Raw genomic sequence first — 27,268 nt, forward strand, 5'->3', positions numbered from 1 at the left:
GAAAGCCTGGTGAGGCTGTTCCTGGGGCTCCTGCCTCGGATAGGGGGAGGGTTGCAGGGAGAGGGATTTGGTTGTTGGGGGATTGATGCTTACCACATGGGTTGGGGGTGTCTCAGAGACACTTGCTCTGTAATTGCACCCAGGAGGCACCAGGAGATGGAGTCTAGGGTGGTGGAATTGTGTAAGTGGGAGGCAAGGGCTATGCCAAACCCTGAGAGAGAAAAAGGGGGTGGGTGTCCATATGGGAAGGAGAAGGGGACCCCCAGGACTCTGGAGGAAGGAAGCATCTATTGGCTGGGGCCATGGTGGAGGGGAAGGGCACTGGTGGAGGAGCAGGGAAGCAGCCCTGGGCAGGGAGCCCTTTGGGCAGAGATGGGGAGCACCACAGGGCATTGGGAAAGGCTGTGACTGATGCACAGGGCAAATTCAGCCCACATACGAGCTCCAAGGGAGCAGTTATATTCAGAGGTGAATTTATCTGTCTAAGCAAGGAAGGCCAAGCTAAGAGAGCTGGTGCAGCCTTCCCAGGGCAAAGAGGGGGGTCTCCATGCTGTGGACAGATGAGACAGCTGTGAGCTATTCCCTCCCAGCCAACATGAGTCTTGGGGAAACTGCACTGTAAATCAGAAAGCCAGACTTTTAGACTACAACAACAGGGGAGGGAGTATTCAGGGCACGGAAGGATCACCTTGAAAGGTGGGGGTGAGGCAAGGAGAGGCTGGAAGCTAGAGGAGTGCCTGGGAGATAGAAAGAGATAGAGCTGGGATCATCTATGACTGGGGGAGGGGGTGGGGCTTGACCTAGCCTTGGTCTTGATCTGAAACACCCCTGTGGTCATAACTCGGCTGAATGCAGAGGGAGCAAAGTTATGCATTGGCACAGGACAGTGGTTGGAGAAGATGGAATCAGAAGGGGGAGCTTCTCACTGCACCAGCCAAAGGAGGGGACCTGCAGGGGAGAGTGCTGCTACATAACACCAGACAGAGGAGGGGGTTGTTCCCCACTATTTCCCTCTTACTTTAGCCCTGCTACTGCCCCCAGCCCTGTTCCCCATCAGAGGCTCAGCAATGCAACTAATAAATGCAATTAATAGAAACAAATATGGAGCAAGGTGGGAAATAGGGGAGACAGAAAAGCTGAACACATACATACAGCAACAGATTTACAGATGTGGGATAGTACCCAGAGATGTACAGCCATAGGGTTGTCAACGATGAGATGAGCTGGTTCACTCTGGCTAGAAGCTCCACTCAGGTGGGTCTGGTCAAAGCAGAGTCCAAAGGCCAAGTCAGGAAGAAGCAGAACTCAGGGGAATGGCCCAGAGAGAACATCCAGTGTGAAATCCCTTCTTCCTTTCTACCCTTCTGGACATTTCTAGCTTAGTTCAGTAAATGTCCTCACCCTTCTGCTTTCCCCACATACCTTTCATACTGCCAAGCCAAACATTGCCTGATAAAGAGGTGTGTGTCTCCATGTTCACTTGCTATCTCCCCCACAGCCCAAAACACACTTGGGGTCAGTTTGACCTAGAGAAACAGTCCTTGGAGATACTTATGCTTCTCTGCTATTTATTTCAATGTAAAAATTCTTCACTGAAGAACACTTACAGGGAGGTCTCAGAGCCCTCTGCACAAACTTAACCAAGAGTCACACAACTGCAAAACAGCACATTAGACAGGTCTGAAGAGACTGGAAAGTGAGCTGTATGAGGACAGGTGGAAGGAAGTAGGTATGTTTGGTTTGGAAAAAAGGAGGCCAAGGGGGGACATACTAGTAGTTTTCAACTGTTTGAAAGACATCCAGTGGAGATGCATTGTTTTCTCCATACCACAAAGGGCAGGACACATGGCAATGGGTCTAAACTTCCCCAAAGTAAGTGCAGAACAAATCTCGGGAAATTTCCAAACTGTTTGAGCAGTAGAACAATGGAACAAGTTGTACAGGGAAGCTGTGAAATCTCCTTCTTTGGAGAGCCTAAGCCTCTGTCTGGGACGGTTTAGGGATAATGAATCCTCTGCCTGTGCAGGAGGTTGGACTAGATAACAGTTGTTGTTCCTTCAAGCCTTATAATTCTGTGATTCTATTAAATGATCATGGGACTCCAGCACTTTGGCCTACTGCTTAACAGGATTTCAAAAAAATATATATAGGACATTTACATGGAAAAATGGGAACATCCAGAACTTTCATCATAAAGCCTGAAACATATATATTCTTAAAGAGACCAAACCCTCAGGCTTTGTGGTACAAACCAAACTATGACTAATGAAGATCAAGAAGAAATTCCCTGTTGGGAGTTTTATTCTGTCTCTGCTTACTGAAGGCTTTTCTTCCTTCAAGCAGCTGGTGATGAACATTTCTAGCGACAGATTATTGGACTATAGGTATCCAGTCTAGCAGTTCCAATGAACCTAATCAATCAAATCAGCAATAGGCTTCTTGCTTACTCATTTTCCAGCCATATATCTTACTCCTTTGCAGTCAGCATCCACTGTGTGATTAAATTCATACTCAACATCAGGTTTTCCCAAGAATCCCACTCGCAGATAAATCAGCTCTTCTCATCCAAAACACATCTGCAAGCAAAGTGTAACAGTGTTTCTGTAGCACCCAGTTCCACTCTCCCAGTCTCACTCTGGCAAGTGTTTTTCACCCAGGAGCCCTTGAGGGGACAAAATGGAGGCCCTGAGGGAGAACGAGGCAGAGGAGAAAGAGGAAGAGAAAAAAGCCTTTAAGATCAGTGATGAACTCCAAGACCTAGAGGAGAAGTTGTCAAAGATTCAAGTCCATATTCCAAACATACAGTAAGCAGGGTGCATGTGTGTATATATGTGTATGTGAGAGAGAGAAATGAGAACTTATGCTGCATTTCTTATATGTTACCCATTGGATCAGATTTACAGAAGTCATACAAATGCACTTGCAGGCCTGTTTGTCTGCTCCTGTTCATAAGAGCTTGTTTTCATTATGGCAAGAAGCTCAGTCAAGTTTAATTCCCACATATTTGGAATGATGCATCTCTAAATATGACCTCAAATTTATTTAATTTGCAACAGTTGTGCTGGGGAATAACCTAAGGGACTGCCTTGCCAGATAGGGTCAATGCATCTAAACTTTGATATTTTCCTGATCTGTCTCTCTCTGCCTCTCCTAATTATATGAAGTGAATTTGACTGGAGCTCCATGGACACCTCTCATTTACCAGCTTCCTATAAGATAAATTCTGCTAAGGAGAAGATGATGCTGCATATAGCTGCCAATTTTCGCCGACAGTACACACATCTCTGCCCAGACCGCAAGGAGCTTTTTCTTCACCCATTAAATGAGTGTGGTGTGGAGGTAAAAGATTGTCTGGGGAACGGGGCATCATAGATAGTCTGGATTCTTCCTTTTTTACATATTGATTATATTTGTATTCATTCTAGATATGGTTTTACTTCAAATACATTTAACAGAGAATTCTTAACTGTCCAGGGTTAAGATTCACTCTATTATCTGTCTCTTAAATAGACGTAAACAGTGCTGAAAACCCCAAAATTGTCCAGTTAGTGCCAATGGTATACACCCACCACCCCAGATAAACACTCCTCTCACCAGCTGTATGCCGGTCAGATTAACTGTATACTTGACCCACAGGTTTACAATGACTGCACTGACTGTACGCACACAACACTGATTATACCAACTGTACACTTGACAGAGCTAGCAGGGGATCGGACTCAATGATCTTCCGAGGTCTCTTCCAGCCCTAATGTCTATGAAATCTATGAAAACTGTGCATACACATTATGCCAGTTGGGTCTTCAGCAGGACAGTTGCTACAGTACACGTGGGGAACAGAAACAAAAAGACAATGAAAAGTGAATCAAACCAAAAGAAATGCCTGAATCTAGAGGTCAACTCTTAAGATCCAAAGTATGTTCAGGCTCAGAACTTTAGGGATTTAGGTCTTAGTGGGCATGTCTACACAAGACGCTTAACTTTACATTAGCATAGTTTACTGTGAAGTAAGCATGTGTGTCTATATGTAATACAGAGTAACTTTGCTACCTGCAAATGTTAGTAGCAAATCTTGGCATTAGTAACAGCACTGTAGTGCTCATGGAGATACCTGACCAGGAGCAACATCTGCTCCAGGCCAGCCATCCATCAGGGGGCAGGAGATAGCTCTCTGCCCCCCAGAGCTGCCTGCTGCCAGGAAGGGCTCTGTCACAGGAACCTGGGTGGGGACCATGTCCCCCTGCCCCAGAAGCAGGGAGCTCCTTTTCCCAGATTGCTATCAGGAAGCAGGGGACTGGTAGACCCTTATCTCCCAGCCTGAGCCCTGTGATAGCAGAATTCAGGCTGGGAGATAAGGGTCTCCCAGCCCCAGTCCTGCAACCACGGAGCCAGTGCTGGGAGCTCCTTACTGGTGGGGGCAGGGGATCTTGTTCCCCACCCAGCTCCATGAGTGCAGAGCTGAGGTTGTTCCCCCTCACAGCTCCATGCTCATGGAGCTGGGCGAGGAACAAGGTCCCCAGCCCCACCCTCCGTGCCTGGGTGGGGACAATGTCCCTGTGCCCCAGCAGCCGGGAACTTCTACCCCCATTCCCCAGTCATGATCGTGAAGTGGGAGCTGGGACTTCCCTGCATGGGGACAGTTCCTTGCCCAGCCTGGAGTTGGCTGGGACCTGCCCTTGACCAGGATAGTTCCCAGTTAACCCCAGGATGCATGGGGAAGCAGTGCAGCCTGAAGGTGGCTGAGGACTGTCCTGTATCAGACAGCCTCCAGCCAGCTCTGGGCTGCACATGCAGACTTCCCCGTACAGCCTGAGACTAGCCAGGAACTGTCCTGTTCAGGGGCACATCCCAGACCTGTGCCCTCATCGGGTAATTGAGACATGGGGCTTGGAAAGAGCTACAGGGGTGGGGTTGGTCCCAGCCACAGCCCCAATTTGTCAGTGGGGCAGCTTAGCAGCTAGCAGCAAGCTAGTTGCCCCACTGAGGGATTGGGGTAGGGGGCTGGAACCTGCCCTTCCCAAGCCCCATGCCCCTGATCAGGGAGTCAGAGCCAGGAGCTTCCTGCTGCCAGGGCAAGGGGACATTGTCCCCACCCCAGCAGCAGGCAGTCCCCCAGGGCTAAGAGAGAGCTGTCTTCTGGCCTGGTGTTCCCTGCCAGCTGCTGAGCCAGTATCTAGGGGGAGCCTGGAGCTCTCCCTGGTGGGGTCAGGGGCCCATTGCAGGGCTACAGAGACCTGGGAGCAAATCTCCCTAATCCCTGCATGTGTAGACATCTACCGCAAAAACCCTTACTGTGCAGTAGCTGACTGTGCTGAAGACCTTCTATGAACTGTTGCTGCTGGCTGTATATCAGTAGCTATCAGGCTTCTCAGGGCAGTTGGAAGTAGAAAGGAGGGGCCTGATCCTGAAAAAGGCCTTGTGAACTCAACTCTCATAGGCTGAACTGGGAGCTGCTGAGTAAGCCTGAATGTTTCAGCTGAGGACAGATAGGGGTGTATTTTAGAAGGTGCAGTGAGATGACCTCTCCACCCCTTATATATCTTACCCCAGGATAGGCGAAAAAGTTGTTGCTGGAGCAGGAATGGTAATCAAGCTCTCAAGATAATTAGAAGGGAGTTGGACATTAGTTCAAGCCTGCAGGCCTCAAACTCCCTCCCTGTTGTATGATCTTCTGTGCAGTTACCTGCTATAATCTTCTTGTTGCTCTACAGAAGTTTGTGAGCACCACAGTGCGTCCGACCCTACTGCCATACCCAGAGCTGTACAACTGGGATGGCTGCGCCCGATTCGTCTCTGACTACCTCACAATGGAGCCTCTTCCAAACCCTATTGAGCCAGTAAGAACTAGGACTTCCTCTGATTCTTTCAGTCACCTTCCTTGGCCCATTGGGAGCCCAACATTGTTAATGGTGAGGGGTTTCTCATCACAGTGTCCCACTGAGACAGCCCAGCTCACGGTACTCTGGAAGGCCTTTTGCCTAACTGCCCCCTCCAACATTCACCTAAGGGCTGATAATGACTATGGTAAGAACTCCTTGTTCATTCTTTAGCCAGAGCTCCTATTTACTTCAATGGGCCCTTGTGTGTGTTTTGTTTGCGTATGTTTACATTGCATGGGTGGTCACTTCCCAGGGACACGTCTTAAGTAAATGCATGCAATATATACCAGACCAGGCCAGATTCTGACCCCTCACCCTATGTAAACCCAGAGTGGCTCCTCTGAAGCAGGTTCACACAGATTAGCTGGTTGCTTGTTGAAATCATAGAAATCACAGAGAAGCAGGGCTAGCAGGGACCAAAAATCCCTTATAAGGAAAGTGACTGCCTTGGAGAGCAGGGGCATATAAAGGAGTAGCAGACAATGGGCAGGCTGCAATAGTTAGTTAGTAAAGGTCTTTACAAGCTGTGTCCTTAAACATGTTTACAAGCTGACATGGATCAGTGGAGCTCCATTAACTGTAGTGGAATCATACTGATTTAACCCATAAGAAGCTGCTCAGCATTTTCAGACTACTAATGGGATTCAGAAATTAAATCCTGATACTCTGCACCCAGGATGCTCAGAGGAAGTGGCATCATGGTCATTAATTGACAGAGAAGTGGCATGGTGAAGTCACATGTCCAGTCACAAAGCAGGTGAATCTCAGAGCTGGGAATAGACTCCCAGTTTCCTGTCTCCTAATCTCCTGCTCCATTCATTAGCTCCAATCCATTAGTAAACGGATTTACCAATGGGAAAAGTAGAGGGAAATAGTGAACTTGGGCAAAATTACTTCATAGGCAGGATACTCAGGGACAGGAAATAAGCTAATAGGGCAAGTGTCTGAAGCAAACAGCTACATTCTCCTGTTGGGTACTGGTACTTACTTACATGTAGATCACACTGCAGCTCAGCAGATTTCAGTCTACGGGGCCTTGGCGAGTGTGATATCTTTTACTTTGTTTCTGGGGAAGGGGGAGATTCAAAGATATGACTGTAAGTAAAAGAAAACATATCCTGCTCTTTTAAGCCTAGCTCCTTGGTCTCCCCGACCACTATCCTGAAGTACCAGAGAGGAAACTGCTTTGACTTCAGCATGCTGCTCTGCTCCCTGCTTATTGGGGTTGGGTATGATGCCTACTGTGTATATGGCTATGCCACCCGGGAGACATGTATGATGGACGAGACCAGGGAGGTGTGCCCTCTGCTGAAGAAGTCCAAAGAGGTGAGGACCTTGGGCTGAGCAGGATGGGAGGGGCTCCATTTGCTAGACATAGTTAATTGGCCATAATACAGTGAAAAGTGCCAAGCAGGTTAGATATTACTGGTGTCTCATAGGTCTGTGACTGCTTAACATTTGACTTGTGGTGCCAAATTGAGGTTCCAATATACATGACCTGAATCAAGGAGTCAGGTCACTGAGTGCTTTTCCCCTGTCACCACTGGGACCTGTTTGGGCTTCAAGAGTTCATGGGCTCCCAGACCCATTGATTACAATCCCACAAGCCTGTTGAGGAAGCTGGATTACAAGGTACTTGGGATCTGCATGTCCTCTGGTCTCTGGCATGTCCTGCTGGGTTAAGCAAGGCACCTGGATCCTCTGCTCCTACAGGCTCAGAAAGAGACAGTGAAGGAGAAGACTGAGAAGTATGCAGTCAAGCCCCCACGTGATTTGCGCAGCAAGTTTGAGCTGCAGCAGGCAGCCAAGAAGGAGGCAGAAATCCAAGTTGCAAAGCAGAAGAAACAAGAGGAGGAAGAGGAAAGGATCATGGTAAGTAAATGTTTGTGGGCTTCCACTTTCCACCTGCATCCCAGCAACGAGATCCCTGACAGAATGCCTGGCTCGTCAAGGTACAAAGCAAACCCCAGTGCTAAGGTGTGAGGTGCCCTCATCTCCCACTGACTGTAGAAGACTGGTGACCTATGGCAAATTGTTAGTATTCAGAATCATAGAAAATTAGGATTAGAAGGGACCTCAGGAGGTCATCTAGTTCAGCCCCCTGCTCAAAGCAAGACTGTCCCCAGCTATATCACCCCACTGAAAGCTTTGTCTATCCGGGTCTTGAAAACCTCCAAGGATGGAAATTCCATCACCTCTCTGGGTAAGTCTGTTTCAGTGCTTTACTACCCTCCTACTGAGAAAGTTCTTCCTAATATCTAACCTAAACTTCCCTTGCTGCAACTTGAGTGAAGACAACTGTGGCAGCCCAATAGTATGTATCATGTATATAGTTCCGTCCAGCTCGAAAGAGAACGACGTGCTAAATTTCTGCTCTCAGGCCCCTTCTAAGAGAGGATGGTAATACTATCTGTGCTGTGCAGATGGAGACAGTAAGGAACAGAAAGGTTAGGACCTACGTTTCTGAAAGTGGTCACTGAATTTTAAACTTGTCTTCTTACAAGTATGTAACGTGATCTACCTTGGATCTGGTTTTTATAGGTGATCATAGAATCATAGGGTTGGAAGGGACCTCAGGAGGTCATCTGGCCCAACCCCCTGCTCAAAGCAGGACCAGCCCCAACTAGGTCATCCCAGCCAGGGCTTTATCGAGCTGGACCGTAAGAACCTCTGAGGACGAAGACTCCACCACCTGTCTAGATAACCCATTCCCATGCTTCACCACCCTCCTAGTGAGAAGGTTTTTCCTAATGTCCAACCTAAACTTCCCTTGCTGCAATTTGAGACCACTGCTCCTTGTTCTGTCATCTGCCACCACTGAGAACAGTCTAGACTCCACCCTCTTTGGAACTGTCCTTCAGGTAGTTAAAGCTGCTGTCAAATCCCTCTTCAGTCTTCTTTTATGCAGACTAAATAAGCCCAGTTCCCCCAGCCGCTCCTCAGAAGTCATGTGCTGTAGCCCTCTCGCCATTTTTGTTGCCCTCCACTGAACTCTCCAACTTCTCCACATCCTTTCTGTCAGGGGTGAGATGTGGAGGCAGAACTGGACACAGTACTCCAGATATGGCCTCACCAGTGCCAAATAGAAGGGAATAATTACTTCCCTCCATCTGCTGGCCACACTCCTGCTAATGCAGCCCAGTATGCTGATAGCTGCCTTGGCAACAAAGACAGACTGTTGGCTTGTATTCAGCTTATTGTTCACTGTAACCCCCAGGTCCTTTTTTGCACAGCTACTGCTTACTTAGTAGGTCCCAAGCCTGTAGCAGTACATGGGACTGTTCCATCCTAAGTGCAGGAATTTGCACTTGTCCTTGTTGAACCTCATGAGATTTCTTTCAGCCCAATCCTCCAAATCCAGCTGACTCCCAGCTGGTAAGTACTAGGGGCACGGGAGGGGGGGCTGGAGGAGTGGATCATGGGGGGACCCCTGCCAGCCTCCCCTAGCTGCCCCCACCCACCCCATCTCCCAGTACTTTAAAAAAAAAACCCGGCGCTCACTGGGTCCTGGTGGGGGGGAGAGCCCCACTGCCCCCCACTGCATGGAGGTCTCTGCCACGACACCTGCAATGCCCCCACCCAGCCTCCCCACAGGTGCCTTGCCTGGGCCAGCTCCGGCCCTTTAAGGAAAAAAAAAAACAACAACAAACGCCCCAGGACTCAGAGCCCCACACGTGGCACAGGGCAGTGGGGATCATCCCCTGCCAGCAGGAGTAGTGAGTCCGGGGGGGGGTGTTTCTTAAAGAGCTGGAGCTGGCCAGGGTGGGGCACCTGGGAGAGTGAGGCAGGGGGGTTGGGCGGCTCATTCAGAGCCCCCCATGCAGCGTGGGGCAGTGGGGGGCAGCAGAGATCGTCCCCCACCTGGCAGCACCCGATGAGTCAGAGGGTTTTTTTAACAAGTCCTGGGAGCTGGGGCAGGCATTGCCAGGCTGCGGGGGGCAGGGGATGAGCCTGGCCTGGCTGATTCAAAGATTCGGCAGCGGCCGAATCTCCGAATCAGATTCAGCTGAATCAAATCGGGACAGTGATTCGAATCACCAAATGAAATCACTGTCCCCCGAATCGGCCGAATCCGAAACGAGTACTAGCTGCTTCACGCAGGCCTACTACACATTAGGGCGGCCTAATGCGCACTAATTTAGTACCTCACATTGGAGGTACTAATTTAATGTGCATTAGGAAAAGTGCACGAATGCACATGAAGATGCGCCTTCTGAATCCTATCCCTATCCTCCAGCGTATCTACTACTGCCTGCAGCTAGGTGTCATCTGTGTTGAGCCCCTGCAGTTTCTTTTAACAGAGTCATTGTAGATGCCCAGAACGTCTGAAAATCAGGGGGAAGCTGGACGCCTCAAAATTAAGACAAGTAAAATTAGAAGCCACTTGTGAAAATCTTAGCATAAGTGGGTGCATCTACACGTGTGCTTTACTGAGGAACTGACTAATTAGTTTCGTAGTAAAGTGTCACAGTCCATGCATGCATCAGTATTAGGGCCCAGTAAATTAATTGACTCTGCCATAGGATAGTACTGTCAGGTGCAATACTTTACTACGTTGGAGTAATTTACTCCACTAAAATGCACATGTAGATGGTGACGGGGACTGGCTTGGACATAAGGGTGCTAAAGTGCAGGGGCTGCCTCCCACTTAGCCCCACACTGTAGCACCCTTGTGCCTCAGCCAACCCCTCTACTGCCCAACACTGCTACCCAGAACCTAGAGTTGATCCACCAGGTCCTCTGTCAGCCTGGAGATGCTCCATGCTGGCTCAAACTACTGTGGCCCCAGGTGTAGACATTCTGCCTAGGAGCAGCTGACTGGCGCAAATTGCACCAGAGTTTATCACGTCACCTTAATGGCACAGGTAGATGCACCCAATGACTTACAAAACGTGACTTGAATAACAGACCTAAGACTAGAAATCAGGTGTCAGAGCCTAGGCAGGCCCAAATTGATGTAGCTGGGTTAACAAGGGCCTGTCATCCTGACCAATATTGTCTCAGTGTTCCCCTGTCCTAGTGCCATGTGGCTGCTAGTATTCACCTATTGTCTTGTGTCTGGTATTTAGACTGGAAGTTCTTTGGGGAAGGGACCATTTTTTGTTGTGTTTATAAACACCTTACAAAACAGGATTCTAATGAAGCTAGATGATTTTCATCAGCTGAGGCTTGGGGTTCAAGAAGTTCCAGTCTTATGCCCACCCACTCTAACCTCTTATCTCACTGACAGCAATGACAGGACTAACCTACTGCTTTCTGATTGATGTAGAGAAGAGATGCTTCACCTAATCAGGGAGAATATTGGGCCAGGTTGTCAAAGATATTTTGGCATATAATGGGAGTTAGATACCTAGGTAGCTTTAAAAATCTAGCTCATTGTCCATAGCATGTTGTGTTTAAAGTATATTTGGTGCCAAAATGAATGAATTGGCTGCTGACCAGTTTTAATTTCTGTTTTTTAGTCTCTAGGAGTGAATAAGTACCTGCCTTTTAGCAAAAGAAATTATGGAGAATTACTGCTGCTCTGCAGAGGAAATGAAAGCCAAAACTCTTACGCTCCATTCCACACCATGTCTGACTCTGCATATGGCGCTGAGTAAACATTTCACTCCTGTGTAGCTCAGTTTACCCATCTATAAAATGGGAATGATAGTATTTTGCTTCACAAAGGAGGTCCATAAGGTTTCATTAATCATTAAGTGTGAAAAGGCTGGAGATCCCTAGAAGGAAAGGGGCCAGAGAAGGACCAACTAAGATTGTTTTTGTCTGGAATTATAACTGCAGATAACCAGTGTATGTCTTTATGCTACAGGAAGCTGAGAAGCCAAAGCCAGACTCTTTGTATGGGTTACGTGTCCATGCATGGGTTCTGATTTTGTCAGGGAAGCGGGAGGTGCCAGAGAGTTTCTTCATCGATCCATTCACAGCAAAAAGCTACAGTACCACAGATGGGCATTTCCTTGGTATTGAAGCCCTTTGGAACCATGTGAACTACTGGGTCAATATGCAGAGTTGCTTGAATGGCTGTAAGGTAACTGTCCTATTTGAATTGCTCCTGCACTGTAGGAGAGCAGCTATCAGACGTGGGTCATGGGAAAAAGGTAGATCTATATGTTCACCCATTTTCCATTCTAGTTACACCGGCTTTAGGACCAGAAGCTGCAAAAAAGACTGCACTACACCCATGGTCTGAGCCTTAGTATAGACAATAGGCTCAGTTCCCTTGGGCCACATGACCACCTAGCTTAGTTTCTCCAAAGTATCTGCGGAGCTGTCTCCTTAATATGTTGTGCCCCTGAGAAATCTTTCCAGCAGAGAAACCTGGCTGCATGTCCCTTCCCTATGTAAAAACCTTCCAATCTCTCAGTTCTAATCCTCAAAGGCATTTACAAAACACCTTTCATAGACAAGTCTATGAACTTCACTTCATAAATCTACTGGATACAAAAAAGTCATGGACTAAAAATAGACATTGTATTTATGACACATTTTAATCTGCCTGCCATCTGATAACTCCAGGTAACCTGTCTACATTTTACCAGCTATATTCTATCACCAGTTCAACATTCTCCCCTTTCCTCCCCCACCTACCTGTCTCACACCTATTGTTTCCCATTCTCTCCGATCCTCATTGCCATGCATTTGCCTTTTCACAGACCTGCATTTTGCATATTGGCTTCTATTCTACCATGGAGAACACATAATACCAGCAGACTCTCTTCTGCCTGAAGAAGGGTGTTTATACCCAAAAGCTTGCAAAGAACATTTTTTCCAACTGTTTAGTTGGCTTAATAAGATATCACATTTACCCAAAGAAGCATGTCTGCCTGGTAAAGAGGAGGCTTCCAGGGCCTTGACAGGGATTACCTACCAAGGGTGGCAGAGGACTTGACCTTGCTGTTTCTACATTTTGGCTGTTCTCCAGCTGCTATAAGCTTCTGGGGTCATGACAGACACTGCAAGTTAGAGGCCTCAGGATCACTCCAGCTGACACTAAGACCAGACCAGAATAGTACTGTTGGGTACAATACTGTCCTACAGTGGAGTAATTTACTCTGACACTAAAACCAGACCAAGCTTTAGAACAGATCAGGTTCAAGTGCATCCTGTCAGTCTCTGCTCAGGTACAGTTTAAATTGGGCCTAGGGCTTTTAATACAGAGATGGAGCTCTTGGATTTTGATAGGCTGCCAGTAAAGCACTTAGTTGGACAAGAGTCTGACCATCCTCTTTCATTAAGACTAAATGTAAGGACTCCCTCAAATAATTAAATCTCCTCGGGGTACTGACAGGTCCACTATATCTGCTGCAGAATGGAAGTAGCATTCAGGTTAGGGCCTCATGCCAGATTTTCCCTTGGCATCAGCATCTCCAGCAAGAGAGCCCTTTAAAAGTAACCAGGGGTTGTTCTATATTGCTTAGGATCTCATCTTTGACCTTGGTAACCCATTGAGGTGGGAGTTCATGCTGCTGGGGGCTGATAAGCCTCTTCTGTTGCTTCCAAATGAGGAGGAGGAAGAGGAATTAGCTGATGAGGATTTGGATAATTTGGTAAGTAAACAGATTCTTTGTTTCCACAAGGATTTATTGTTACAGGAGATGTATTCATGCATGCTACTGCCCCTTTCTTGATAGAATTAGAACTATTCCCCTCTTTGTGTTAGAAATTCTTGTTTAGTAGATGCGAAGGGGACAGGTGCTTTTTTTGGAACAGGAGAACCTAAATTCTGTTCCCATTTCACTGTGTAATTACTAGTGTCTTCAGTATGTGGTTTAATGCCACCACTGACATCCTAGTGGTTATATGTTTGTTACAGTACAAAGAACTTCTGAGCTCTGATAGCTGGGACTGATACCCTGAGCTCATACACACTGAAGGGCCCTATATGAAACATTTAACAATAAAATTAAATAAAATTAAAATAATAAATTTTACAAAACATCTTCTACCTGTCCCTCAGCAGCCTGGCTGCTGAGGAGATGAAGGAATAAGGCAGCTGAAGGAGGAAATACAGAATCACAAGAGAAAATAATTAGAGTTATTTAGCCATATTAGTCTGAAGTCAGACAGAAGGCAGGACAGAGAGGCACTTCAGAATCTAACTGGTTCAGAGGCATAAGATTTTGTAGGCAACAGCCTACTTTGTTAGATGAAATCTATAGCAAGATGCTATCTGACAAAGTTGGCTGTCACCTACAAAAGCCCGTGAAGAGAAAATAATGTTTATGAAAAGGAACAACATCCTGGTATAAAGAACACAGGGTGATAGTGTAGGGATGATATCAAAACATCCTAACCTTTTATCTGATCTGTTCAGAAAATGCCCATCACCAGGATATTTGAGTCTCTGCCATTGATTATGTAAAATAAACAAGCAAATCCTAGGTTCTAATGAGCACCCTCTTCCTTTATCCTGTTCTTTTTTTTCTTTTTCCACATCCACATCCACATCCATGTTAAATTGAAAAAACTGAGTCTTTTAGGCAAGAGTGGGGCTCAGCTAGAGACAATGCACAGGGAACTTCCAGACAGAATGAACACAATAGTGTTCCTTAAAATATAATAGTCAGCTGTAGTGCAAAGATCTGAGAGATTTATTTCTGAAGCAAAAAATAGAACTCACTGCAACACTGTAAGGTCAAGAGTGTTCAGCCAACTGAGAGACTGCATTGACTACACAACCTAAATTATTTTGTATGTGAATTGTAGGTGCAAATTCTCAACTGCATGCCTCATGACCCATGCACAGGGCTATGTTTCTGGGGAATACAACAGACCCCCCTCACTTGCATAAGCCAAAATGTGCTGTGTGAATGTAGCCTCAGGCAGTGTGTGTAACCAGCATGAAGAATCCTTCATTGTACCACTATTTCTCCAGGGAGTGGGTAAAACCTGGAGGAACCATAGTCTAATACAGTAACATGGTATTTCTAGAGACAAAAATGCCTCCTGTCATAAGACGATAGGTTGCCAGGTATATTCTGGTTAACAGTCACATAATATAACATCATTGCTCTGTCTTGATAGGTCAAAGAAGAGGAAGAAAAAGGTTCTGACATGCCACCATCCTGGGTAGACCCAATTCAGATATCTCTGAAAGGTATTTCTTCTTCTTTTATTCTATGGTATAAACATTTAATAGTATGTTTATTCAGTATGTCCACTTATTGTATACCAGTTAGTCAAGCAATGAAATAGCAATAAATCAATACACACAACAGGAAGAAGGCAGGTTACTTAACTCCAGTAGTTGTATTTTGGCCCTGGGGAATGTTCCTGGAACTGAGAACATCTGTCCTTGCTCCTCCTCTGACTATGCACATAAATTTGTTTTCTGTGTTTCCTTGCTAACTGGGTGATTTCTGCTTCTGATTATATGCTCTCCTAGTATTACCTAATATAGGCTATCAAAGCACAAGCTGTTACTTCTCATTATCATAATGGTTAAAGAAGCTATTTATGAACTCTGGGTTCTCTCCCCAGGTAACACACAAGGGGACTTTGGGCAGTTCCTTCACATCTTGGTGCCTGAGTTTCCTCCACTAAAATGTGAATATTACTTTATGAAAGGGTTGTGAAAGCCTGGAAGGTGCAAATTGTTTTTACTGGTCAAAGAATTTCCATAAAGTTAAAGGACGTGTAAATGGGAAATTCAGGGGGTAACAGAAGTTGTCCCACACATAGTCTCATCAGTCTTCTACAACTGAAAGGCTCTCCCATTGCTAATTTCCTCTGCTTTCCAGTCACCAAGGACTATTACTTTATTTTATAATCTAATCTAGTTACGTTTAGCATAACATGCATAGAGGTCATAGGATAGTATTAATCAATACAATCCATAACATATAGTCACTGTGCCAACTATAGACCCTACTGCTGTCAATGGCAATTGGATCAGGTCCAGTTATTTGAGGTCCTGGGTGCTCTCAGCATTCACTCAAGTCAGCAAAGGGAGATCAGCCCCACACAATACGTTCTGACAAAGCAATGGCATCACCTTCCTCTAGCCATGGGCAGCATCAGTAATGGTCTCTCTCCAAAAGAAGGATTTTATGAGTTTCTCAGCTAATTTTGACAAGGGAACCAATCATTCATACTGGGTCAGTGGTTTCATTTCAGTTGAATTCCTTTGGATGCTGGTCTCCCCTGCTAAGGGCAGGAAATTCTTCTCACATAATTCTCTTTGCCATGTGCAGAATTTGAGACCCGCTGTCCCCAAGGGAAGAAGGTGATCCATTACAAGAAGGCAAAGCTGGAGAAATGGGCACCTTACCTGAACAGCAATGGGCTGGTCGAGCGCCTCACTGTCTTTGAGGATCAAGACTGTAAGAGGGTTGAATGGACTCCTTGAACAATTATGTGACTGGGGCAGGTTGGGAATGGTACCAGGGCAACCATTTTTGTCATTGTTTCTTCTGTCCTTTTCCTCTCCTTTTGAAAATAATGGTTCGCCTCATGTGCTTCTCCAATCATTTCTTCACATTCCCTCACACACTCCCATATAAACGATAAATATTTCCAGGACTTTAAGAGATTTCTGCTGGAGTCTAGCTTGTCTTAAGGGATAATTGAGATGTTGTTCAGAGCCACTGATCAGCTTGACACATCTTTGCCTGACTCAGGGCTGCTTTTAGTGTGCGGATACATGACATGTATGCAGTGGAGTAAAATCTGGGATAAATTACTCAGTCATAAATTTACTATATTGTAAGAAGCAGGCACATGACCAGCTCTCCTAGGTCAGCTGCCTGAACAAGGAGCTTCTACAGCCACTAGGTATCAGGGGAACAGCTTTACACTGAACAAAGGGGTACCCTGGGCTGAAATTGAGTAGTGTAACAAACCTTGGTGGATTGTTAGCCCTTCATTTTCTCAGGTGATATGTTTTGTGTCCATGTCCTTTTTCCTGTGGAGTAAACTTAATTTGCCCCATAGTAAATATGTTGTATGCCTGTATCTTTATTGTATGTCCAATCCATGCTAAAGTCAAAGTTGTGAATGCAGCTCATGTAGGCATACCGAAGCTAGCTTCTAACAAGCCAGCTTTGTAACTGTGGCAGCAAATAACTCATGTGAGCTAACTGCTTTGATGTTCCTTCTGCTTTCATGTGGGTCTTGCATCCTGCATTGAGCTCTATCCTGTCATGGCTATACTGTACCTTTGTTAGTTAGCTTGGGTATGTCTACATGAGCGACTATCATTCCTTCCCTGCAATACAGACACCTATAATGCACCATGGCACATACACAAACCAGAAAGGAGGGGAATGTGCTGTGAGGCTGTGTCCTTCCCATAAAGCAAGTCTTTGCTGACTGATGACTTGATCCTGCTGGCTGCTGAATATTCTGTATATGCGTAAGTGCTGCAAACACTTAAGCATGTGCTTAGTTTGAAGCACATCAGCCATTCTAATTATGTACTTGCAGAAGCTGTGGTTGGAAATTTTTGTATTTTAATTTTTGTATTTTTTCATAGGAAAAAGAGGACGGCAGCCACTCCATTTCCACTGAAGTTAACAGCTGCCATGCAGCTAAATCCCCTTTCCTAGCAATCTCTTTTAGTTCAAGTCTTCTGATTTGTTTTCCCTTACCTCTTGTGTAATGATCCTCATGGAGTGATCATCACAGACTCCATGGGGCTTGAGAAGCTGGTGGTGGCATGAAGCTTCCTAGAACTTCCACTGGGACTGTGTAGCTCAGTGTGACCCACATGATGACCTTATGCCTGAATGCTTTCATCTGATATACAGAATTTCTAAGGGGAAGTAAGGTTGTGCAAAGGTGCTTGGTCTCTTGCTAGGTACCAAAGTACTGGAGGTGAGACAGTGGTTCAAAAACAGAGAAGACTTGCTGGAAATGAGACAAGTGAATAAAATAACAGAGGTGACTACAGAATACTTCGGCCCAGGACATGTATTAGGTCTCAAAGGTATACAGTTCATCTTCCTATGGCATTCAGAGAGTCTTAATGACCGATCATCCTTGATACAACAGAGAGCCCATATAAATGGAACTACCAGCTAGAGGCACAACTAGCATTTTCAGAACCTGGGGCATATATGCTATGAAGCGGTATAGGGAGGAGGGGTGGATGCTGACTGCCAGAGACTGGGGCCAAGGGGAAACACCAGGCACAGCGCTTTGCACCATGGCTGCTTTTACCATGGCATGGGAATCATGTGCTGTTGTTTGCACACCTAACACAGTGCTAATACTGTGTGGCACCTTGAAGCATCCTTAAAAAGAGCTCATAAGACCCCTGGGTGCTATGGCACCCTAACTGAGAATCAATGTGGCTTATGGTATGTTCAGATAAGTGGATTCTTTGGGTAAATGCATAGCCTTTTTCAGTCTCAAATGCTATGCACTTAAACAACACACAGTGCACTATAAGCTAAGGTAACCATTATAGTTATACTGGTATTGTTCCCTATATAGACTCTCTCATTCTTGTGTAAACAGGGACTTTTTTTTAATATAATCTATGTTTGGAAGAGGTTTATGCTTTTTTTTTTAAAAAACCCCCCACTGTTTTCCAAAATAAAGGAGTGATATCAATACACCATGCAGCATGTTCCCACACAGACTGTTAAGCTGCATAGTCTGCCATCTGTGAGGGATTGGAGTCAAGCCCTCATCTATCCCCAGTCCACATGTGTGAGGGCATGTAGTGTCCTCATGAAATCTGCTGTCCCTCCCTGCTGCTGTCCACAGTGTGCTGGCACAGAGGACTGAGGGGGGGAGTTACTCTCTTTGCTTCTCAGGTGCCTCTGTAGTGACTAGTGGGACAATGACAAAGAAATACAATTTGTCTTGCTTGGCAAGAAAGACAAAACTTGCCCATAAGAGTGATATTTTACAGCATCAGAAGCATTATTATTTATTTTAAAGCTCAAACAAGATCTCTCTCTACCATAGCCCATGTCTATAAGTCAATGAATCCTGAGACTGAGCGCACCATGGAATTTTACAACAAGACACGTGTAGATGGCCTTCAGAAACGGGTTGAAAATGCCTGTGAGATGATGGAATACTTTGTAGGGCGGTCAGATTTCCTCTACTACCGGCACACAAACTTTGGCAAAAGGACAAAGAGAGCCCAGATTCTTGTTGCTAACCCTGATGCGAATGCCAGGCCAATAATGGTATGCACTGGAAAGTAGCAAAAATGCTGGAGCTGTACAAATCATACTGATCCTATTCTCATGGTCTCACTTAAAGTTCACACATTTTCCCTTGGCATATATAGCCAAGGCATATCTCTAAGCCTTGTGTAGATTCTCTGCCTACATATGGGCTTGTTTGACCCAGGATATCCTCCAAGTGGCCAGTTGCCCCAAATTCTATCCAGCAACCAAAATGAAGCCACAAAGCTAAGTCTTATGAAATTTGTGGAAGAGAAAATGTTTAGGGTTGAGTTGGACAGAAAAGTTTACAATATCCCAAAATTATCAGGTGGACTTATTTCTGTGGTCAAACCCCAGAATAGCTGCATTTATGGTAAATATCCCACATAATACCACCAATGCCGTGACTTTTACTGCACCTTGAACAAGAGGTCATGGAAAGCCCCCACTGATACAATCATCCCTATCCACTGATGGCAGTTAAGCACGTGCTTAATGTTAACTATGTCCTTAAGTGCATTCCTGAATTAGCTATCATTACAAGCCTTCTGCCTTTGATACCCAAAGTATCAAAACACGCAAAATACCTGGCACCTCATACCTTGACTGGACCATGGCTTTTCTAGGAGAACCAGGATTGTACAATACTTCCTTGGTACAGATTGCTACTGAGATGCCTTGGATCTATTCCTGGGGTTATCCTCCAATACAGGCTTTCCACTGCCTGAATCCAGCTCCTTAGAGTCATCTCAGTTAAAGCTACCTTCCATCTCCTATTAAAGCCAGGTGTTTTAATGGAGGGAGAGCCTTGAGTTCCCTTAAAGAGCCCTTATCTATCTTCCTTTCCCCCTAAACAGATCCAATCACAGAGGAGGGGAGTACTCAGAGCTGATTCCCTGAAGTATGGATCACATATCCCACCACTTAATATTGAGCCAGATTGTGCCTGATTCCTATGTGCTAAAAGGGAAAAGTTGTTCCCCTTCTCCCATGTGTCTCGGGAAACTGGTGGTGGCATAATGCTTCCTGGAATTTGTGCTAGTATAACTCAGTTCAGCATGACCCACACAAGGGTCTTGTTCTTGAATAGCATAATCTGCTCCATAAGCAGTAGCTGTACTCATTGGTTTAAACAGCTCTTACTGTTTCTTTCCAATCACATATAAGAAAAGTAAGACCATGGGCCTAGCAATAAAAGATGCTATTATAGTCCTACCTTGAATACAGTTACAACCTTCAGAAATCTAGATCATGTTACAAAGAGAAACACATTAGATTTGGGATGAAATCCTTATTTTCATTATGGGATTTTTTCTTCTACCTGCTAATCCCAATCCCATCAAATTTGGTCACTTTCCTGTGCTGTCTGATAGGTTCTGACTTGGTTATATCTCATTCCTTACCTTTCCTAGCAAATCAAAGAGTGTTTCCATAGGAACCTAGAAAAGCCAGCTAATGAAGATGTGGCAGAACGCATCTTTATGATCTCTGAGGAGCGGATCCTGCTGACATATCACCTCCAGGAAAATTACATCACTGCCTCCAAGAGGGAGTTCACCAAACGGGCAGATGTGGATAATAAAGGAAACAAGATCATCATGACTCCAGACATGTGCCTCAGCTATCAGGTATAGAAGAAGTGTGTAAATTATTTGGAGCTTTCTGATTTATACAGACATAAGGGAAAGCTGGAAGTCTTACTAAGATATGCAAAGACTCTAATTCGAAGGCTCAGACTGACAGTTCAAGAAAGGGAAGCTGAAACCCCTTTCTGTATTTTTGTCCTGGAAAAGGGGACTAGAGATAAGAACACCTGAATTCTAGTTCTATCTCTACCACAGACTTGTGTGAGGCTTTCACTTAAGCTGTCCATCAGTTTGTCTCGCTGAAAATTGAGATAATACTTATAGCAGAGTGAACCTTAATGCATTGTTTGTAAAGCTCAAGATACTTAAAATGCAGTATAAAAGTGTCAAGTATTGTTATTTGGGTAAATTTTGGCAGTTACAGTGGAGACAGTCAACTAAAGTTATCAGCATAGGTGACAGGCAAATCGGGCAAGTCTACCTTGATAGTTCCAGTTCTGATGGGAACTTGGGAAATAGCATGCCTAAGAAAATCAGGGGAATCAATCAACTTTGCTTTTTTACCCCTGTAAAAAAGATTTCCAGAAATACATATTGCAGTGAAATGAACCACCTAACTTGGGTTTCTAGCAAATGGTCTGGACTTTCTAAGCTTTTACACATCACTAGAGCAGTGTATCACATGATTGTTTTGCTTTATTTAAAAAGTCTATTTATTTCTATTGGAAAGTGCAGGCAGAGCTTCTGCCCTATTACAACCTGAAGAAATGCCATTCTACCTAAATCACAGCAGCAGTGGCAGTAAAAAAGTAAACAATCTACTGTCTGGTCCCCTGAAGTGTTATTTACAATTAACTCTTAGCCAGGGGCTAAGACAATGCAACTCTTAGCCAGTTCCTCAAATTATGGAAATCAACAGAGCTCAGTGGAATTATATCAGTTTATGCCAGCTGCATACCTGGCCACATGTCTAGACACTGATGCAATCTACCATTGGCTTATTGGCGTTTAGGTGGGATCGTCTCAGGAAGACAAGAAGCTGATCCATCTGTACAAAATGATGTTGAAGCTAATGGAGGAAGAGAAACACTTAAAGCATCAAGTCTGGGAATCTGGAACAGAGGTAATATGGGAATTCTCTAAGCTAAAGTTAGAGTATGACAGAAGTCTGGACCTAAATGTAGCTAATTCATATCTCCACATCATTCCATATGTTCATATATTATCTAGTAAATAAACAAGGATAAGTGTTCTGATAACACAATGCTGGTCTCTATCCCAAATTATGCAAATATGACTTGTCTTGAGTCATGCACCCAGTATACCCTGCTCCTGTTTTATAGAAAAGGGGATAATCTAAGAGCAAAGGACTACAATAAAGAATGCACATGGTGGAATATCTAGAAATACATCTGCCTTTTGTAGAGCTAGATAGAAGGGAAGGCAAATAGTATCCAATCTAATTGTGAGCTAGAAGTATTGTACCTAGGAACGAGATACATAGAGGCATTTTAAGCACCTCATGTGGGAGTCGGGTAGATTTTAAGCATGTAAGTAAAAAAAAAAAAGCAATTCCAGAAGTCTTCACTTAAGCAGCCACAAGATGTATTAGGAACATAGAATCTATCAATAAAGGCCACTGGAGCCAAAGATGAGAACCACACTTGTGAGGAGAATGCCCAGCAGCAGTGGGTTAGGGAATAAAGATGATGGAACCAGTCTGATAGCAAAGTAGGGGGCCACCAAAACCCTAGATCCATGTACTATGGCTCTACACACCTATAGTTCATAATGTTACCAGAGTATCTCAGTGGGATTATAACCACACCCTTCATGTGTTACTGTTTATTCTATATATAAAATAAGCAAAGTGACATTTGATTAGGATCACAGTAGGTGTTACCGTATTTTTAGATACAGTAGAAATAGTTGAGAAGACAATATGCCTAGCGTCCAAATTGGGTATCTCTGGATTATAAAATCAACTCTTCCAGTGATTTACTGTATGATTTTGAGCAAGTTTGTTAATTCCTTTGTGCCTCACATTCTCTATCTGTGAAATGTGAGGCTTCTTTAATTTGTAAAGGGGCTTGATATCCTTGGATAAGAGGTACTGTGCTCTTACACAATATTAGGAATAATTTATAAATATTTTCTGGAAGTATATATTGTAGTGAAATGAACCACCTAACTTGGATTTCTAGCAAATGGTCTGGACTTGCTGAGCTTTTACACATCAACAAAGCAGTGTTTTATATGATTGTATTGGTGGCTTCTAGTATACAGCAGAATATATCAAAGCCAACACAGCAGTTTTTAGAATCAGTAGGAAGCTTATGATGTGAGAAGAGCTCTGGTTAATTCTATCAAAGATTCTATTAAAAATCTCATACCAAACTGATATTTTTGTGAATATCAGTTATTTCTCATGATAAGTCCCCTTTGAAAATGATATTATTTTGGTTATAGTGATGTAGCATTAGCGTATGAATACAGGCAGATAAGCCCCCTATCGAAATTGTTTATAAGCAGATACAGTTGTACTTACATACTTTTCCCTTGCTTGTGCCCTCTTAGCAGAACAAACAGATGGAGGATGGTAATTTAATATAATACAAGAGCATCTTTTTTCTCCAATGTTGCTAAAGGTGCTTGAAATTCTGAAGATCCGCGAGGAAGAGGAAGGAGCCAGCAAGCTGACTGTTTCCATTTATGACACAGAAAGAAATGAAAAGGGCAAAAAACAGCGAGAGGCAATGGTAGGTAGCAGTCTCTAATCACAAACTAACACAATGTGCTATCTCCAGTACTACAGTCAAGCTTCAGATGCAAAAAATGTGTGGAATAAACCCAGAGTCGGCTGGTATGTTTGGATCAGTGAGATCTAGTTCAAGTTTTCCTAGAAGGGTTGGATCCAGTGCTTATTACGTGTGGGCACAGAAATCCATCTCAAGAACTAACAAATCCACTGTAGCATAATTAAAACTTCCTGGGCCAAAACTTTATCTGATGTAAATCAGCATAGCTCCACTGACTAACATTAAGCAACAGTAATTGATATTAGTTGAGAACCTGGGCCTCTGTCCCTATGACTTTGCAAAGGAACCATGTTATCATAGAAAAAAAAAACCTACTAAACTTAACATGGTTTAACTGATTAGTGTGCTGTGGTTGTGCCTTGTCTGGGGATTTTTTGATTGCCGATGCAAGAGTGGTTCTTTTCACTCTTACCAGGAGCATCAAATGCAAGAAGAGCGCCAGCGACAAGATGAGCAGGATCTAGATTACCTGGCACCTTTTATTATTCAAATGGGAAACATAGAGAAGATGACCAAGTGGCAGGCCCTACGCCTCAAAGAGGACTGCCTGACTGACTTCAAGTACCATCTCATTGACAAGGCCAACATCATCCAAGTTCGCTTTGAGAAGGTATTCAGCCCTTTTCTCTCCTTAGTCCAGCATTGGGTGAGAGGCTGTTTTACCCTGTATGGTGGCAACACAAAAGGTTGTCTCTTCATTCTGATGGAAGGTAAGAAATTATGCTACTCATTTCTCTAGCTAAGATGAAGCATACACACAAGTACACACCCTCCTCCCCACTTTAATGAGTGAAAAATAGGAAGACTGCTTTCTTGTCTTCAACCTACTCATTTCACTCCTCCCTAAATTTACTGTTCTATATTCTCTTTCCCTCACCTCTGTTCCCTTAACTCTGAGATGCTGTCTTTTGCATCTCTCTCTCATGCTGTTCCTTGTCATCCTATGACCCTGATTTGCTTGCTTTTGTTCCCCATCAGGAGACACAGGAGTTGCAAAAGAAGCAACAATGGTACCAGCAAAACCAGCTCTCCATGACTGTGGAGGATGAGGAGGCTTACATAGCTTATTGCTCTGATGCCATGTTCCGCATTCGCATTCTAGAGATGAGGCTCAACAGGTAAATAATACAGTACACCCTGTTATTCGAACCCCTCTGGAAAGCAGCTGTTGTAAAGTCATTTGGACAGCTGAATTAATTTGGAACAGTTACAAATTACTGTACTGAACTTAATCATAGAGATACAGCATTGTATCAAAGCTTAAAAGAGAACAGTATACAAGGCCAACATTTACAGACAGAAGACAAGACAGGGTGGCACCTTTGAGACTAAACTTGGAAAGGCACAAGCTTTTGTATGTGAAAGCCTATTTTTGTGAGGTGTTATAGTAACTTGGGCTGTGTGTAGACAAAATGAAGGGGACTTTAATGAGGGTTAAATGCTTTTGCACCACTTTAATAGTGTTGGTGTTTACATGCATCAGCGACGTATTGCGCAGTAATTCCAGCCGCTCTAGCAAATTCGGCAGTGTAATGCACCTTAAATGACTTGGGGTGCAGCGAACTAAAACTCCTCTGAGGAGTTTTAGTTTGCTGCCCTACAGCCGCAGAGTGAAGCACTGGGCTCCGTGAAGCTCAGAGACTCTGCATCAAGCCCATGCAGGCAGCCTGGCAGTAGCCTGAGAAGGCAGGCTCCACTCAGCGAGCCTGATTTCCCCCCGCCCCACCAGAAGCCTGCCTGCCTGAGCTGCGCGGTGGCCCAGCGCTTCCCTCTACGGCTGCACTGCTCCCTGGGACTGCCTGAGCTAGGTGCCGCCTGGCAGGGGGCTGCTGTGGAGGGAAGCACCAGCCCCTCTTCCCTCCCTCCACCCCTGTAGCCCAGGGACCATTCCACCTGCCAGCAGCTCACCCTCCCCTCCCCAACTCTGGAGGGGCAGATAAGTTACACAGGTGTACACAACACAGGGGTTTAAAGGGCCCTAAACTGAATTGGTGTTTTTAAAAACCCACCACTTCAATTTCAGGCCCTGTTTCATCTACACAAACCCATAGCTACTAACTCTCTCTACTTATGGACAACATTTATAGGTTACAATACTATATCAAAATTAAGAGTAGAGATGCAGTACTGAATTAAATACAGCAGCTTAAAATGAAAACAGCTTTTTACACAATGTCAAGAGTTTAAATCAGTAAAAAAATGTTGGTTTCTGGATAACCAAGGGTTTGGATAACCAAGGTTCTGATAACCAACAATGTACTTTAACAAGGGTTGATTACCATGATTAAGAGTCTACAAATGGATAGTCACTGTGGCTTTCCACTTAAATTGTCTGGTAATTGCATCAATTGAAAATAGTAAATTTCATCTTTTATTATTGGATAAAACAAACCTATTTCTCTCTATGATTTCCTTCTCCTCATTTTAGGCACAAGGAGACAGCACCACAAAAATATATTGCACTAGAAGAAAAATTATGCAAGGATCCTCGCCTGTCTGAATATCTCAAACTTTATGCCTAATTGATTCCTTGTTTGCTCATATCAGTCACTGAGTATCAGAGCATTGCCAGAGGGAAATGTGGAATCCTTTATCTACATTCAATGAACCATTTGTTAACTGATTTGTATTTCCCCAAAGACCTTTCTGCAGCTTCTCCAGAAGCTGCTGGGACTTCTACCATGGACGATATTACAAAAACATAAGTACCTTCATAATTACTTTAAATAGATCTTTGCACACAGGTCGCATTTTTCCCATTAAATGCTTCTGTATGGAGAGGTATATCTTGTGTTAATTATTTCATACTTGGTCATCTGCATTCTTGCTACCCTATTGTTTTAAGGCCAACAAACAAATCAGTCAAAGGGGAACACATTTGCCTTCGGATTCAGTTATATCATGGCCAAATTCTACAGTCCAAATGAGCCCTAAGTTTTAGCCTCTTATTTTGTAAGCTATGGATCAAGGTTACACATCAGGGCCTGTTGATTTTTTTGTCCACATCTTGAAACTTGTTCTATGATAATACTGTCCCTTGATATTAGCTATTTGTAAAGTTGATTCCCTTGAACTCCAAAAATATTTTCTAAATATGCAAAAACTCATGCGCTAGCATTATTTATAACAAAACAGCAATTTTAACTATATATTTGCTTGTTTTCCACAAATATAGCAATTCAGCAATTATCATTACAGCATCCAAGTAATTTTAAAAAGGTAATAAGGAATAGCATTGAGCCCAATCACTTTTATGTGACTGAAACATATATATTAGGGGTTTTCAACCTTTTTGGATCAGTATACCCCTGGTGGCCAGACGTGAAGCAGGGGGTGACGCCTGCGCAGCAGCACAGGATGATGCATGGCAGCGCTCCATCCCCACCCACCCGCCTGCCTGCGCATACCCCCTAGGGCCTTCTGCACCCCCTGGAGTAATTAGGAACAATGGCCACAAGTTGACAGAGAGGAGATTTAGATTAGACTTTAGAAAGAACTTCTTCGCAATAAGGGCTTCCAAGGGAGGTGGTGCTCTCCCTTACCCTGGGGGTCTATGAGAAGAGACTCAACAAGCACCTAGCTTGGGTCATTTGACCCCAGGGCAGGAAAGTGCTTGATGACCTACCAAGGTCCCTTCCAACCCTCACATTTATGGATCTATTAATCTAAGTACCCCCCGGATGATAACCCCTGAGATATGCAGTTGTTTGAAAATACCAGGAATTGGAGAATCTACCACTTCTCGGTAGCATGTTCCAGTGCTTAAACTCTGATTTCCAATCTGAATTTCTCGAGCTTCAATTTCCACACGTTGACTGTTGAATCACTGCATCTCTTCTGATGCAAGCAAGTCACTC

At 44.4% G+C, this 27,268-nt stretch overlaps 1 protein-coding gene across 2 annotated transcripts in view; it reads left to right on the top strand.

Annotated features, from left to right (window-relative positions):
• The window catches only part of DRC7 (dynein regulatory complex subunit 7), a 26,357-nt gene extending 162 nt beyond the window's left edge, over nucleotides 1–26,195 (top strand). Inside the window, exons 2-18 of one of the 2 annotated variants that reach the window (XM_019505889.1) lie at nucleotides 2,658–2,804; nucleotides 3,165–3,339; nucleotides 5,712–5,837; nucleotides 7,011–7,205; nucleotides 7,593–7,751; nucleotides 11,692–11,910; nucleotides 13,301–13,429; nucleotides 14,907–14,979; nucleotides 16,076–16,204; nucleotides 17,680–17,808; nucleotides 18,798–19,024; nucleotides 20,419–20,634; nucleotides 21,605–21,715; nucleotides 23,241–23,351; nucleotides 23,827–24,021; nucleotides 24,390–24,529; nucleotides 25,840–26,195. In XM_019505889.1, the coding sequence (XP_019361434.1) occupies nucleotides 2,677–2,804; nucleotides 3,165–3,339; nucleotides 5,712–5,837; nucleotides 7,011–7,205; nucleotides 7,593–7,751; nucleotides 11,692–11,910; nucleotides 13,301–13,429; nucleotides 14,907–14,979; nucleotides 16,076–16,204; nucleotides 17,680–17,808; nucleotides 18,798–19,024; nucleotides 20,419–20,634; nucleotides 21,605–21,715; nucleotides 23,241–23,351; nucleotides 23,827–24,021; nucleotides 24,390–24,529; nucleotides 25,840–25,933 (2,556 nt within the window). In that variant the 5' untranslated portion in view covers nucleotides 2,658–2,676 and the 3' untranslated portion in view covers nucleotides 25,934–26,195. The remainder of the gene's footprint in view (nucleotides 1–2,657; nucleotides 2,805–3,164; nucleotides 3,340–5,711; nucleotides 5,838–7,010; nucleotides 7,206–7,592; nucleotides 7,752–11,691; nucleotides 11,911–13,300; nucleotides 13,430–14,906; nucleotides 14,980–16,075; nucleotides 16,205–17,679; nucleotides 17,809–18,797; nucleotides 19,025–20,418; nucleotides 20,635–21,604; nucleotides 21,716–23,240; nucleotides 23,352–23,826; nucleotides 24,022–24,389; nucleotides 24,530–25,839) is intronic. The other variant, XM_019505890.1, reaches the window with a different exon arrangement.
• Nucleotides 26,196–27,268: the final 1,073 nt, after the last annotated feature.

Source organism: Gavialis gangeticus, unplaced genomic scaffold (assembly GCF_001723915.1).
Source record: "Gavialis gangeticus isolate Ggan-Ray unplaced genomic scaffold, GavGan_comp1, whole genome shotgun sequence".
In the NCBI taxonomy this organism is placed as follows: domain Eukaryota; kingdom Metazoa; phylum Chordata; order Crocodylia; family Gavialidae; genus Gavialis; species Gavialis gangeticus.